The sequence below is a fragment of the Nyctereutes procyonoides genome, unplaced genomic scaffold, assembly GCF_905146905.1.
Source record: "Nyctereutes procyonoides isolate TBG_1078 unplaced genomic scaffold, NYPRO_anot_genome, whole genome shotgun sequence".
Classification (NCBI taxonomy): Eukaryota; Metazoa; Chordata; class Mammalia; order Carnivora; family Canidae; genus Nyctereutes; species Nyctereutes procyonoides.
Window position 1 is genome coordinate 33,639,314 of NW_026575122.1, and position 13,163 is coordinate 33,652,476.

Below are 13,163 nucleotides of genomic sequence, written 5' to 3' on the forward strand. Positions count from 1 at the left end.
TCATTTTTATGTCATGTTCATTACCTACGCCAGTGGTCATGCAGGTATTCTCCTGTGTTCTAGTCTAAAAGCATGTCACTCTACCTATTGTATTTTTAGATCTATAACATATATGGAATTATTTTTGTATATAGTATAAACCGAAAAAGTCAAGATATATTCTTTCCCCTTATGAATATCCAATTGACCTAACATCGTATTTTGTAAAGACCATCCTTTTCTTACTGTCAGAATGGTAATTTTAACTCAGATCATGAGATCCCCTCCTTGCTCAAAATCCTTTAAAGGTTTCCCATTGCACTTAGCATGAAATACACATTTCTTACCATGGCTCTGCCTGGCACCTCCTTTCTTCTCAGCTTTTACCCCACTGTTCTCACTCTGTGGACATGCTGGTCTCCTTGCTGCTCCTCAGTCTTTCAAATACATTGTTATCTTGGACAGTCATTTGTGGGGTTCCTTCTGCCCCGAGAGTGTTCTTCTTCTATGTGTCAGCCCAAATCACCCCTCAACACACTCAAGTCCATGCTCAAATGGAAGGGGCACCTGGGTAGCTCAGCGGGTTAAGCGTTGGGCTTTTGGTTTCAGCTCAGGTCATGATCTCAGGGTCATGAAACCAAGCCCAACATGAGGCTCTGTGCTCAGTGTGGAGTCTGCTTCAGTTTCTTACTCCCTCTTTCCCTGCCTTGCCCCACTCGCATGCGCATACAACCTCTCTAAAATAAATAATGTATTTTTTAAAAGCCTTTTTCTCAGGATCACTAACCACATAACACTATGAAGGAAGAATATATGAAAGTCCTCTGAACGTGTGTGATCTTATCAATGAACTGTTTCACGATGATGTCAGTGCATGCCAGGCAGCCTCTCTGTTTTGTTGTCAGGTTCATCAGCTCTCACTGTATTTGGAAGCAGGACTAATTATCATCTTTGTGACAGGTAGCAGCTCTTTTACGCCAGTGTAACTGTTCTCTCTTCATTGTTTTTAGCTTTTGAATTTTGAAGAAGTAATTTTGAAGACTTCCATTTTAAGAACTGTGAAAATTGTGCTACCCAAAACCTTCACCACTGTGTGTTCTTAAATGAATGTTAATTTCTGAGGCTTGGGATTTTGTGGATTTGTCCCTTTTTTTCTTTCCTCCTTTCTTTTTATGTTATTTACTGTAAATGCTGCACCTCCAGATTGTGTATTAAAAGGACATTGGGGGATCCCTGGGTGGCGCAGCAGTTTGGCGCCTGCCTTTGGCCCAGGGCGCGATCCTGGAGACCCAGGATCGAATCCCACATCGGGCTCCCAGTGCATGGAGCCTGCTTCTCCCTCTGCCTATGTCTCTGCCTCTCTCTCTCTCTCTCTCTCTGTGTGTGTAACTATCATAAATAAATTTTAAAAAATAAAATAAAAGGACATTGGTTATTTTCAAGCTTTCTTAGTTAGAACTGTTATCTGAGTGCCAGGCTGTCATTGTACTGTTTGCTCTCCTGAAATCAACCATTTCTAATTGCCAGTTCAACAAATCATTTTCAGTTTTCTCTGTTGTCTTTCCAGCCATTACAGTCATTTGGAATAAAAATTCAAGTTCAGTAAAAAAAAAAAATGAGTTAAAGACCTAAATGTAAGACCTAAAACCATGAAATTCCTAAAAGAAAACATCGACGGTAATGTCGGACATCAGCTTTAGTAATGTTTCTCTCGATACGTCTCCTTAACCAAGGGAAACAAAAGCAAAAATAAACTATTGGGACTACACCAAAATAAAAAGCTCTTGCACAATGAAGGAAACCACCAACAAAACAAAAAGGCAACTTAGTGAATGGGAGACGATATCTGCAAATGATAAATCTGACAAGGGATTAATATCCAAAATATATAAAGAATTTATGCAACTCAACACCCAAAAAACAAATAATCTGATTAAAAGAGGAGCTGAATAGACACTTTTTTCCAAAGAAAACATACAGATGGCCAACAGACATATGGAAAGATGCTCAACATCACTAATTATGAAAGCAGAAATCAAAACCACAACAAGATACCACCTTAAACCTAGTCAGAATGGCTAGAATAAAAAAAGACAAGACATAAGTATTGGCAAGGATGTGAAGAAAGAGGAGCCCTCATGCACTGTTGATGGGATCATAAATTGTGCAGCTACTATGAAAAACCATATGGAGCTTTCTCAAAAAAAATTAGAAGTATCTGATCCAGTAATTCCATTACTAGGTATTTACCCAAAGAAAATAAAAACACTAATTTAAAATGATACACATACCCCTACGTTTACTGCAGCATTATCTACAATAGCCAAGAAATGGAAGCAACCCAAGTGTCCATTGATAGATGAGTAAAGATGTGATACACACACGCACATGCACACTGGAATATTACTCAGCCATATGAAAGAATGAAGTCTTGCCATTTGTGACAACATGGATGGACCTCAAAGGTATTATGCTAAGTAAAATAAGTCAGGTAAAGACAAATACCATATGATTTCATTTATATAGGGAATCTAAAAAACAAAATGAACAAACAAAAAATGAAGAAACAGACCGATAAATACAAAGAACAAATTGTGCTTGCCAGTGGGGAGGGGCACAACAGATGAAGAGGAGTGGGACGTACAGAAAATAGGATAATTTATAAAAGTCGTCTGAACATGTATGATTTATTAATGAACTGTCTCCCCTATGCTGTTGTGATTCCTTGAGGTAAGGGATTGTGTCTTAATTCTTTGTGTAGATCTTATTTGCAGCATAATACTTTAGAACTCAAATAGGGTCCTAAGTTGTAATGCGTATGATAATTCATGGTTTTCCCCATTTTGTCTACATTAGCTCCTGAAAATTTAGACTTTAATATAAATATTTAATAATATTATGAATTGTGGTAGAACATCAACTTTTTGTATGTTTTTAAAAAGGAGTAGTAGACAGCATTATAGCTTGAAACTTCAAAACTCACTTTAACTATTTTATATAGAACTTGCATAGAACGTGCATAGGCTAAGTCCAGGTGAATTTTATCTATGGCTAAAGAAATTAGAAGGTTTTCAGTGACTTTATATTCTCTTCTAACAGCAATACTAGTTGTATTTCAAGTTTATAAAGTTGCAATTTTTTCTAGGAATTCTACAACCTAGGTAGTGAATCTCATTGACCTGTTGATTCCTGTTATTGAGATAATTTGGGCTCCATGCACATATAAAATTTGGTTTGGAAAAAAAAATTAAAATAAAATTTGGTTTGGGGGCAAGAGTTAGATCTTTCACTCGTTCATTCGTTCATTCTTTGAAGCATTTATTTCCACCATTGATTGCACTTGTTTTTATTTCCTTAAAGCCTTAGGCTAATGTCTGACATACACAATTCTTTTATTAATTGTAGAATGTCATAAGAGAGCAGAAAGAGACTATCAAGATCACCTTATTGAGCTATAAAAGACATTACTGGGTCAATTAGTAGAATTGGAAAACAGTTGGTAGATTAAAGTATTGTCAATAATAACTTTCCTGAGGTCGATACTGCCACAGGCATGTGAGAGAATATCCTTATTCTTAGGAAAACACAACGAAGTATTTAGGAATAAAGGTGCCATGATGGTGTATTTACATCCAATGGTTCAGGAAAGAAAAATTGTGTGTGTGTGTGTGTGTGTGTCTGTGTGTTGTGTGTTGTGTGTTGTGTGTGCGAGCTTGCAAGCATATGGAAAGAGTGAGCAAAAGTGAACAGAAGAGTAAATTATAAACCAAAATATTAACAACAGGCAGATCTGGCAAAGGGTATATTAATCTTCTTTATACTATTCTTATGTTTCCTCTTAAGTGTGAAATTATCTCCACATCAACAGTTTTCAAAAATCATCTCATCCGACCCTCTCAGGAAAAGCATTCACTCTTTGTGACAACGAGGTTAAGTAACTTTCCCAGGCAGCCTGAGAGTTAGAGACAAATTTCTCCTAGTCCCGTGGACTGTGTTACACTGTTCCGCCACCTTCTAGTAAATTGTCACTGAGCTCCAACCCAATGGCAGGGGCCAGTGATCCTGACTTGTGGTAGCATAGGATGCAGCCAAGCTCACACATTAATGATGTGGCTTTGGGTTACTTTAAAAATATTTTTCCACTACCTGGTCAGCCCTACAATGTCCAGTCCTCTGGTACCTGGACATCTTGTTACTAGATATGCTGCCCCATTGTAATGAGACATGCCTACATTTGCATTTCAACAATCAGTGGTTTGTTCTTCTCTTTCCTAATAGCTACGGCTTCTTGGGATACGTTTCTCATGCTATGGAATTGCAAGCCACAAGCCAGAGCTTTCAGATACGTGGGTCACAAGGATGTTGTAACCAGCGTGCAGTTTTCTCCACTTGGAAACTTATTGGCATCAGCTTCACGAGACAGAACTGTTAGACTCTGGATTCCTGATAAGTAAGAGCAACAAAGAAATACCTGCTATGCTGTGGACGTACGAATGTGAAAGAAAACGAGCCTGGCTGCTCCTCCATTTCTCGGGAATGCCTGAACTCCCATACCTAGTCTGAGTCACATGCAGGATGTGTTGCCCTTTTCCGAAAGCTAGCAAACTATTTCATACCACTTTTTCTTTATCTTTAACTCATAATTATCTCTTCTATTTGAAACCTATTTCTAACTATGGAAATATGCTTGATTTTTTTGGGGGGGGTTAAAATTTTGTTTTGTTTTTGGCAGGGGGATGGTTATCAATCTCTTTATAAATCTATGGTAAACTTCAGATTGTCTCCCCAGAGAGATACACACGGACATATATAACTGAAATTTTATAGTTTATTCTACTATTGCCCATTTGTGGATCTGTTGGGGGCCTTTGGATCTCTATTAATCCTGTACCAGAACTATTCTTTGGTGCATGTCATTCATTATTGGGCTCCAGAGTTTTCTTGCTAAAGAAAGTTTCTGACAAATGTGTAAATCATTGCATTTGTGTAAGGTCCAATCCTGTTACAACAAACCTCTCTATAGGAGGCTTTTTAAATCCCAGACGTGATAGCTTATCTGTTTTAAGCAATTATTAACCCATGATTTTTTAAAAAGCTTTTGAACTCTTTTTTTTAATGGAATTCTCAGTTATATGTTTTCAAACACACATGAAGATAGAACAAATAGCACAGCAGTCCCTCCCCCCTTTACTCCTCCACCACATCCAGCAGCTATTGGTATCAGTAGTTATTAGTTGTTTCACCCATCCTCTGCTCTCTTCCCTTTCTATCTCTTTTTTTTTTAAGCTAGAGTATTTTTAGAACAAATCCCACAGATCATATCATTTCCCCTTCCTAAATACCTCAGAGAATAAGAATTTGAGCGTTTTCCTTGGCTCTATTATGGCAGTATTTCATTTGTGGTATATGACTAAACAGTCTCAGGCACTCCCAAATGAAAGTTCACAGGGAATTTCCGTGCCAGGAGGCCCTTCTTTTTTTTCTGCCACCACCCAAGGGAAACTCCATGCTGAGAAATCTGAACATTACCCTGATGGCAGCAAAAATGACTGAAAAGAAGTGACATGTTATAATGCCATTGTGGGTGGCAACGTAGAGTGGAAATGGGAAAGAGGGAGACTGGTTTGGGGTCCAGAAGGGAAGCTGTTCTAAAATCTTTAATTTGGGGGAATTAGGATTAGTGGTACTACCGTCTTCAGCATAACACAGCTTCAGTCTCCCATTACCAGTTCAAGGAATTCTCAGTGAACAAACTATACAAGGGTAGATGTGCTAAAAGCACACCAAATTGTTAATTTGTATGCGTTAATCTAAGTGTAACAGTTAGGTTTGTGTAGCTATCTCTTGGTCCACTTTCCAAATCATATCATTGTGGGGCCAGGGAAATCATGGATCATAGCAGTGGTTTGGAAACTGATAGATCAGTTATTGCTGCATAACCATCCTCAAAACTTAGTACAATAATTGTCCTTTCCCATAATTGTGTGGGTTGTCTGGATGGTTCTTTTACCCCATTTAATGTTGGCTCTTACTCATGCAGCTTCATTGAGCTAGAGGTCCAGCACCTTACTCATATGCCTGGGGCCTGCTGCTGGCTATTGGCTGGGGCACCCTGGCCCTCTGTATGCCCTCTCTGCACCAGGATAACGACTTCCTTAGAGCATGGCAACTGTGTTCTAGGATAGTAAAAATGAAAGCCACTAGACCTTTGAAAGGCTGGGTCTGACACTTCTGTGTCACTTCTCCCTCATTCTATTGGTCAAAGTAAGTCACAGCCCAGATTGAACAGGAGAGATTGATTGATTCCACCTCCTGTGGGAGGGGCAAGCATGAACAGGGGGTAAGAGAAGTGATAGGTGGTCGTATTCACAAACATCACTCACACCAGGTGACTGGCAGGCTAAGGAAGAATAGTAGGAACAAGCATTGAGGCAGTTCTGGCCTGGAGTTCTTCACAGTGGGCCATCAAGAGAACTTGGGCAGACAGGTAGGTAAATGTGTGGGAGGCAGAGAGCAAATGTCAAGACAAGGTGGGGGAAGTACAAACCAGTTAAATGGCAGCATAACAAACACAGGGCACTCCTTTTATGGTTTCTTGCATGCTTCCTGTTGAGACCGGATCCAGGGGTCACCAAGAGGCGGGCCCTTTAGAAAGAAGGCAAGCAGGGTAGCCTGCTGGAGAGTGGAGTGTAGAACTCAAGAGCAGGGCAGATTGTGATGATTCGGACTGTCTCCTGGCTCCCCGGTCACAGCAGATGCCATTCTTTCCTTTATTTTCTCTACACTGTATTCTTGAATTCAGGCCAAACTATACTCCTCACTGCCACTCATAGAACTTTCTGGCAAAACGTCACTGAATGTTCCTTCCCATTTTCTTTAATATTTTCATTTTTCCTAGTATGTGATCATGTATCAGGTGATGGAAACATAGGACAAAGTCAGTTTTACCTTCTACAGACCGCTGGAGGGATAAGCCAGGATGGATCTGAGAGCTTTGAGTAGTGACTCTTCCCAGTGGAATTCAACAAAATGTATTGAGCTCTTTTCATATGCCTGATATTGTGCTAGACTCTGGTCTTAGAGGGATGAATAAATCATCATTCCTGTCCTCCAAAAAACTCATGGCTTGATAGAAGAGAATAGGTCTTTTTTTTTTTTAAGTACTGTATTATGTAATAAGCAAGTAGATGCAGCAGATAGGGAGCAATTAAGCCTGCCTGGATTGGTCAAGGGGGGTTGGGGCAGAGGAAGCAATCCAGGCTGAGAAAAAGCAGTAAGTGCAAAGCCAGAGGTGTATTTGAAGCTCTGCGACTGTTCTGAGTCCAAGGTTCAGTGTACCGGCAGGATGCCTTGCCGGAGAGCCTGAGCATTCTACTTCTCCTTGGAGGGCAGCCAGCGACACGTCCATGCTGAGATTTACGTGCTGAGAATGACACTTTCAGCAAGATAATAAGCAGAGTATGTAGGTGACTGGAGGGGGGTAAGAGATTAGAGCAGGGAGACCAGGTAAGAAGCTTTTGCAATAATCTTGGTGAGCGATATGGAGGCTGTGTCTCCCTTAACGTAAGCACAGCTGGCATAGAAAGAAGAGCTATCGAAAGGGTATTTGGGAAGGGATAGCAGTATCACTATCACTCAGTCTGTTTGTGGGAGAAGCGGAGCAGTTGAGAAGGCCTTCCAGGCTCTGCAAACTCTGTTTCCCGATGTTTTTCAAACAGTTGCATATAAAGATGACTTCCTGATGGGAAGGAAAGTGTCTCCCTAAGACACTCACTTCAGAGAGTGTCTTGGGGACTTTGGAATGCTGACACAAAGTAGTATGTCCCAAATGCCACCTTCCAACTCCAGTGTATCTGCTAGCCTGCCCCTATTTTAACATTTCTCCTTAAGTGCCACATATTATTTTTTCCATCTTTTCTTTTCCTATTCTCTTTCACTCTAGTCAAGGAAAAAAAAAAAAGCAGCATCTGAAATTTCAAAGTGTTGAGAACTGGAATATGTTTTGCTTGTGAGTGTTAAGATTGGGCCTGGGCTGAGCAAGGCCTTCGATGCACCCCGGGGGGTCTTAGTTCTCATTGGGAGCAGAAACCCCAAGGTCAGATCACCTAGACCTACATTCTGTCAAGGGGAAAATGCCACGAGGGGCATCTCTTCCCTCTCAGCCCAGACAGCCCGTCCACACAGGTTCCGCGTGACCCCAGTTTGAAAGCACTCTCTTGGAGCTATTAATTTAATCTATGTTAGCTTTTCTAGGTTGCAGGCCCTTTAGAGTATTTATTGCTATTTCTAGAGGAACAGCAGGAGCTTAAAATTCACAGTTGAGATTTGTTCAAAATATTATTCTCTAGCTTCCAATTAAAACAAAAACAGCAAGTGCATTTCTGGGTGTAATGCACCCAGACCAAGGGTCTTTCTTGTTAGGTTTCAGTTGTGACTTTAATTAATAAAACCAGCTTTTTAAAGAGTGTTGATGAAGAAACTTTTCATACTTTTGTTAATTTTTTTATAAGAGTTAAACTTTTACATGTTTCAAAGTCTGTATACTGATTAGATATTGATTATAATTAAATCAAGTGTTATAAGTATTAAACTATTTCTTTCCAGGAGAGGGAAATCCTCTGAATTTAAAGCTCATACAGCTCCAGTTCGAAGTGTAGACTTTTCAGCTGACGGCCAGTTTCTAGCTACAGCCTCTGAAGACAAATCCATCAAAGTATGGAATATGTATCGCCAGCGCTTCTTATATTCCTTGTACCGACATACACATTGGGTACGCTGTGCCAAGTAAGTGAAATTTCGAGTTAAGATTTCCTATTTTTTTTCCTGTTATAGTCCACGTTTACCCACCCTCCATCCCCCAGAAAAGGGGATTGAGGACAAATTCATTCATTCATTCATTCATTCATATAGCAAATATTTATTGTGTGTCTGCTATGTGCTGGGAAGACTAGGAAACAAAACAGTCAAAACCCCTTGTCATAAAGCCTACATTCTAGAAAGAGGAGATAGACAATACACAGGTAGGGGAATAGATAAATTAGGTCAGATGTTGGTAAGTGCTATGGAGAAAAAGACCTGGATTGGCTGGGGAGGAGGGGGCTGCAGTTTTAAACAGGGTGTTCAAGACTGCTTCACGAGAGGAGACCTAATGGAGGAGAAGGGTCAAGGCTTGAATCTATGTAGGAAAGGAATGCCCTGGATTAGGGAAAACCAGCACAAAAGCCCTGGGGCGGGAACCTGGTGACTGTTGGAGCACAAGCAAGAAGGCTAGTGTGGAGCAGAGTGTGGGGAAGGAGGAGAGCCTAGAGGGAGGCTGCAGCCAGATGGGCAGGAGTTGCCATCTACTCTCAGGGAGATGAGATGCCCCTGGAGCGTGTTCATCTCTGACCGACACCTGAATGGGATTGCTCTGACTGCTGTGTGGAGAACAGGCTGTCAGAGTCAGGGCAGAAGCAGGGGGAGGGGGCGTTGTTAGGAGGTTATGGGTAGTAGTTCACATCCTTACTGGGACCAGGGTGGTAGCAGTGGAGATTTCGAGAAGTGGTTGGATGATAGATGTAGTATGAGGGACCAACAGAATTTAGTGTCATGTATTGGATGTGACAGAGAGGAACTGAGAATGACTCCACAGTCTTTGGCAGTAGGCTCTTGGTACAAGAGCTAATAGCCATGGAGCCTTTTCTGTTCTTCAGACATGCTGGCAAAGTATTTCAGATATTTCCCCAACTGCCCTGGGAGGGTTGGGCTATTGTTTTATTTTCCCCATTTTGCAGATGAGGGAACTGAGTTTCAGAGTTCAGGTGAGAGCCTGTCTAGTTGAAAGTGATAGAAAACTAGAGAAATTCTTTTTCTTCTCTCAGGGTGGCTAATTGACTGATGTTTGGTTACCTTGGAATAGAGCGGGGGCCCCTAGAACCAGGGTCTGCGATGCCCACAGTCTCTCTCTAGTCCTCTATATGGCCTCTCTATTTTCTCAAATACCCTGGAACTGAGGCTGAAGTCCTCACAGCTTTGTAACTGGACAGGAAAAACTTCTCCTCCTCCAGTTAGGAAAGTACCAGGGGCAGCTCCCAGCTTGGATCTTGTGCCCATCCCTTCCTCAGGCAGTGAGATACTGTGGTTGTCTCAGGTGAACCAGGCCCCTGAGACCAGTATCCCAGCCAGCTGAGTCCATACCAACCATGCATCCTGGAGGTGGAGAGAGAGGACAGCCCTTAAAAGAAGGGGACTGGCATAGTCATGGTCACTGGGGGAGAGTCTGCAAAGCCTGCAACCAGCAGACGTTGTGCATTCTGTGTGAAACAACGTGCCCGGCATCCCCAGCTAGGATGCGCTGGAGGGGGAGGGGGAGCCCAGCTCTGTGTTGCCTTATGTCCCACACTCCTCTTATCATGCTCTCAGTTGGATATTATTGTTCAGGTGTTGATTATAATCTATGGTAATGCGTCTAGGAATAAAAGAAATAGACCGAAGGTCATACTTTTAGTCAGTAGTTTCTTTTTTCTTCTAAAGGTCTCGCTTACTTTTGGCTCTGGCCATTTCAGTCTTATTTCTATATATGCCACCTTGCTGTGTGGTCAAGAACATGGGCCTGGGACCTAAATATATAGGTTAAAATTCCAGCCCCACCACTTAGCAGCTGTGTGGCCTTTTGGAAAGTGACCTAACTTCTCAGTGCCTTAGTTTTCTTACCTGTACGTAACAGTAGCCTGATGATAAAAGTAACCCACTGTATAGGTTGTCAAGGTATTTAAATGAGTAAATACACATGGAGTATTTAGAATCATGCTTCCCACTGAGTAATCACTAGTTAAATCTTAGCCATCATCCTCATCCTCATCATTGGACATTTCAATCTTGTTTCATTTTTAAAAACATTGTATAACTTGAGTTGATCATTTTTTCCCACCTGAGGAGGTAACGTGTGGTGGTCCCAAGAGGCCGGTCAAATCATTTGTATTTATTTATGAAATGATGTTGGGAACGGAGATCCAGTGGATCAGACCCGGAGAGGCACAGGAGACTAGGCCGGAGACTGGGAATCATTATTTAGTTCCCACTGGAACAGACTCTAGACATGTTTGGCAAAGACATTGGTTTCTGTTACCTTCTTCAGGAAGCAGAAACATCGAATGAGAGCCATTAATTATCTAGTGTGTCCTATGTGGCTCTATTTCCTTCCCAAAATAACTTAAGGTGCTTTATAATAACTGTCTTACAATGGGGGGAATGAAGAGACGATTCTGTCTAGAACCGTGTAACCTTGGTTAGTGCAAACCTGGCAGCTTTAGCCTGGGTTTCCTGCAGCCAAGGTATTAATGGGATGATTTCACATATTTTCATGTTCTAACAACAAAAAGGAATCCTCTCAAGTTGTTCAAATAAGAGAAAATTCTTCCTGTAGTAAATTCTAGGAGTGTTTTATTCCTTGCCCTGGTCCTGAATCATCTATGTATATTATAAATGCAAAAGAAAAGGTATCGCTAATATAAGGCAGGAGAACTTATGAAGGTTGAAAAGGTTGCCAATACTGTACAATTCTGGTCTTGAGAATATTCATTTAATGAGCATAGCGCTGCTGCGTACTACATATCCGTGCTGCGTGTTAGGGAGAGATGAAAACTGCAGTCGGAGCCTCAAGGAGCTTTTATGTTTTATAGTTCAATGGAAGGAAAATAGATATAAAATAATTATAAAATAATGTGTCCTATGGGAAGATGATGCACAAGGGGATGAGAGAGTGTGCGGTGGGGCACTGAACCAGGCCTGTGTGAGGAAAAGCCAAGCTGGGGGGACATTTCAGGCCCAGCACCGTGCAATGGGCAGAGGAGGAAGAAGCAGCGGTGTCTTGCCACATGGGGAGGAGGGGTGGCAAGCCGTTCGCAGACGGGAGCAGCAGGAATAGGCACTGTGGCCGGGGAAAACGTTTTATGCTCTGGGAACGTTAATTATTCAGCTGTTGCCAGGCCCAGGAAGTAAAGTGGGATGCGGATTGGCTGGAGCAGGGGTGTGGGAAGAAGGTGTGGAAGGCTCAGGGTCATGGATGTCACAAGGAAGACTGTGGACTTCATCCTCCAGGTGACCCAGAGACGCTGGAGGGCTTGGAATGGGGAGGAGGAAGCACCATCGTTCCCAAGCTCTCCACCGATTGGTCTTACCTCCCACAGCACGACTGCTTTAGAGGGTTGGTGTGAGCCGGCCCAGGGCTCGTAGGCCTCCCTGGGCTGCATCACAACCCCTGGGCAAGGTAGTGTACGGCTCTCCACCTCCGTGGGAGGGGATAGTAAGGAGGCTCCTCACATGGCCTGTCGGGAGCATGAGGAAGACTGTGCTCAGAACTGAGTGCTGCCAGGAGCCGGCCAGTCCTCCGGCGGGGCAATATCACTTGGGGAAGAACTCAGGAATTAGGGAAGGGCGCCTGCAAATGTCCCCCTCAAGGAATCAGAAGAGAAGGCCACGGCATCCGCCCGCGTCTGTTCTGTTTTCCGGTGGTGGTGCCTGGGTTGTCCCTGAGGAACCAGCCCCCCCACCCCAACCAGCAGCCCCCTGCATGTTAGTCTCTGCTGGTACAGAGCGTGGAGCTCAGGCTTGCCCTCCCGAACAGGGCATCTCCTGCCTGTGGGTGTTAGTGAGCCTTGTTGGAGGCCTTTCCCTTGCGATTTCTACCTTTTTCTTTTTAAGTTTATTTATCTATTTTAGTGATCTCTGTACTCCACATAGGGCTTGAACTTATAACACTGAGATCAAGAGTCACATACTCTTCCAGCTGAGCCAGCCAGGCGCCTTGTAGGCTTATTTAAGCCTGTGGCTGCTGCGGGACACTGTAGGCAAAGAGCCGACCTGACAAAGATGCTGACTCAGGGGACAGCAGAGCAATGAGTGGAGAAAGAAAGAATAGCTACCTCATTACGTGGTGTGATTTCTGGACACGGTCCTACCTGGTTTTGCTAGATATGTTTGTGTGTGTTGCATGTATGCCTGTGTGAGAAATGGGCCTCAAAAACTCTCACTTTTTTTTTTTTTTTTAGAGGTACTTTCTATAAGATGTGATAGTGGATGGAGCCACATTTTTTGGAAAAGTGGGAGATATTGTTGCATCCAATGATGTGCACTCAAGACACCTGCTTTCTATTCATCCCCAGTGCCATCGTCTTAGCTTTTAGCATCAAGGGCCCTTGCAGAGA

General features: G+C 42.5%; 1 protein-coding gene across 4 annotated transcripts in view; it reads left to right on the forward strand.

The window, feature by feature from the left end:
* POC1B (POC1 centriolar protein B) overlaps positions 1-13,163 on the forward strand; it is a 97,835-nt gene that overhangs the window by 20,068 nt on the left and 64,604 nt on the right. For all 4 annotated transcript variants that reach the window (XM_055336650.1, XM_055336649.1, XM_055336651.1 and 1 more), the window contains 2 exons: positions 4,258-4,429; positions 8,584-8,763. In XM_055336650.1, coding sequence (XP_055192625.1) covers positions 4,258-4,429; positions 8,584-8,763 — 352 coding nt within the window. The remainder of the gene's footprint in view (positions 1-4,257; positions 4,430-8,583; positions 8,764-13,163) is intronic.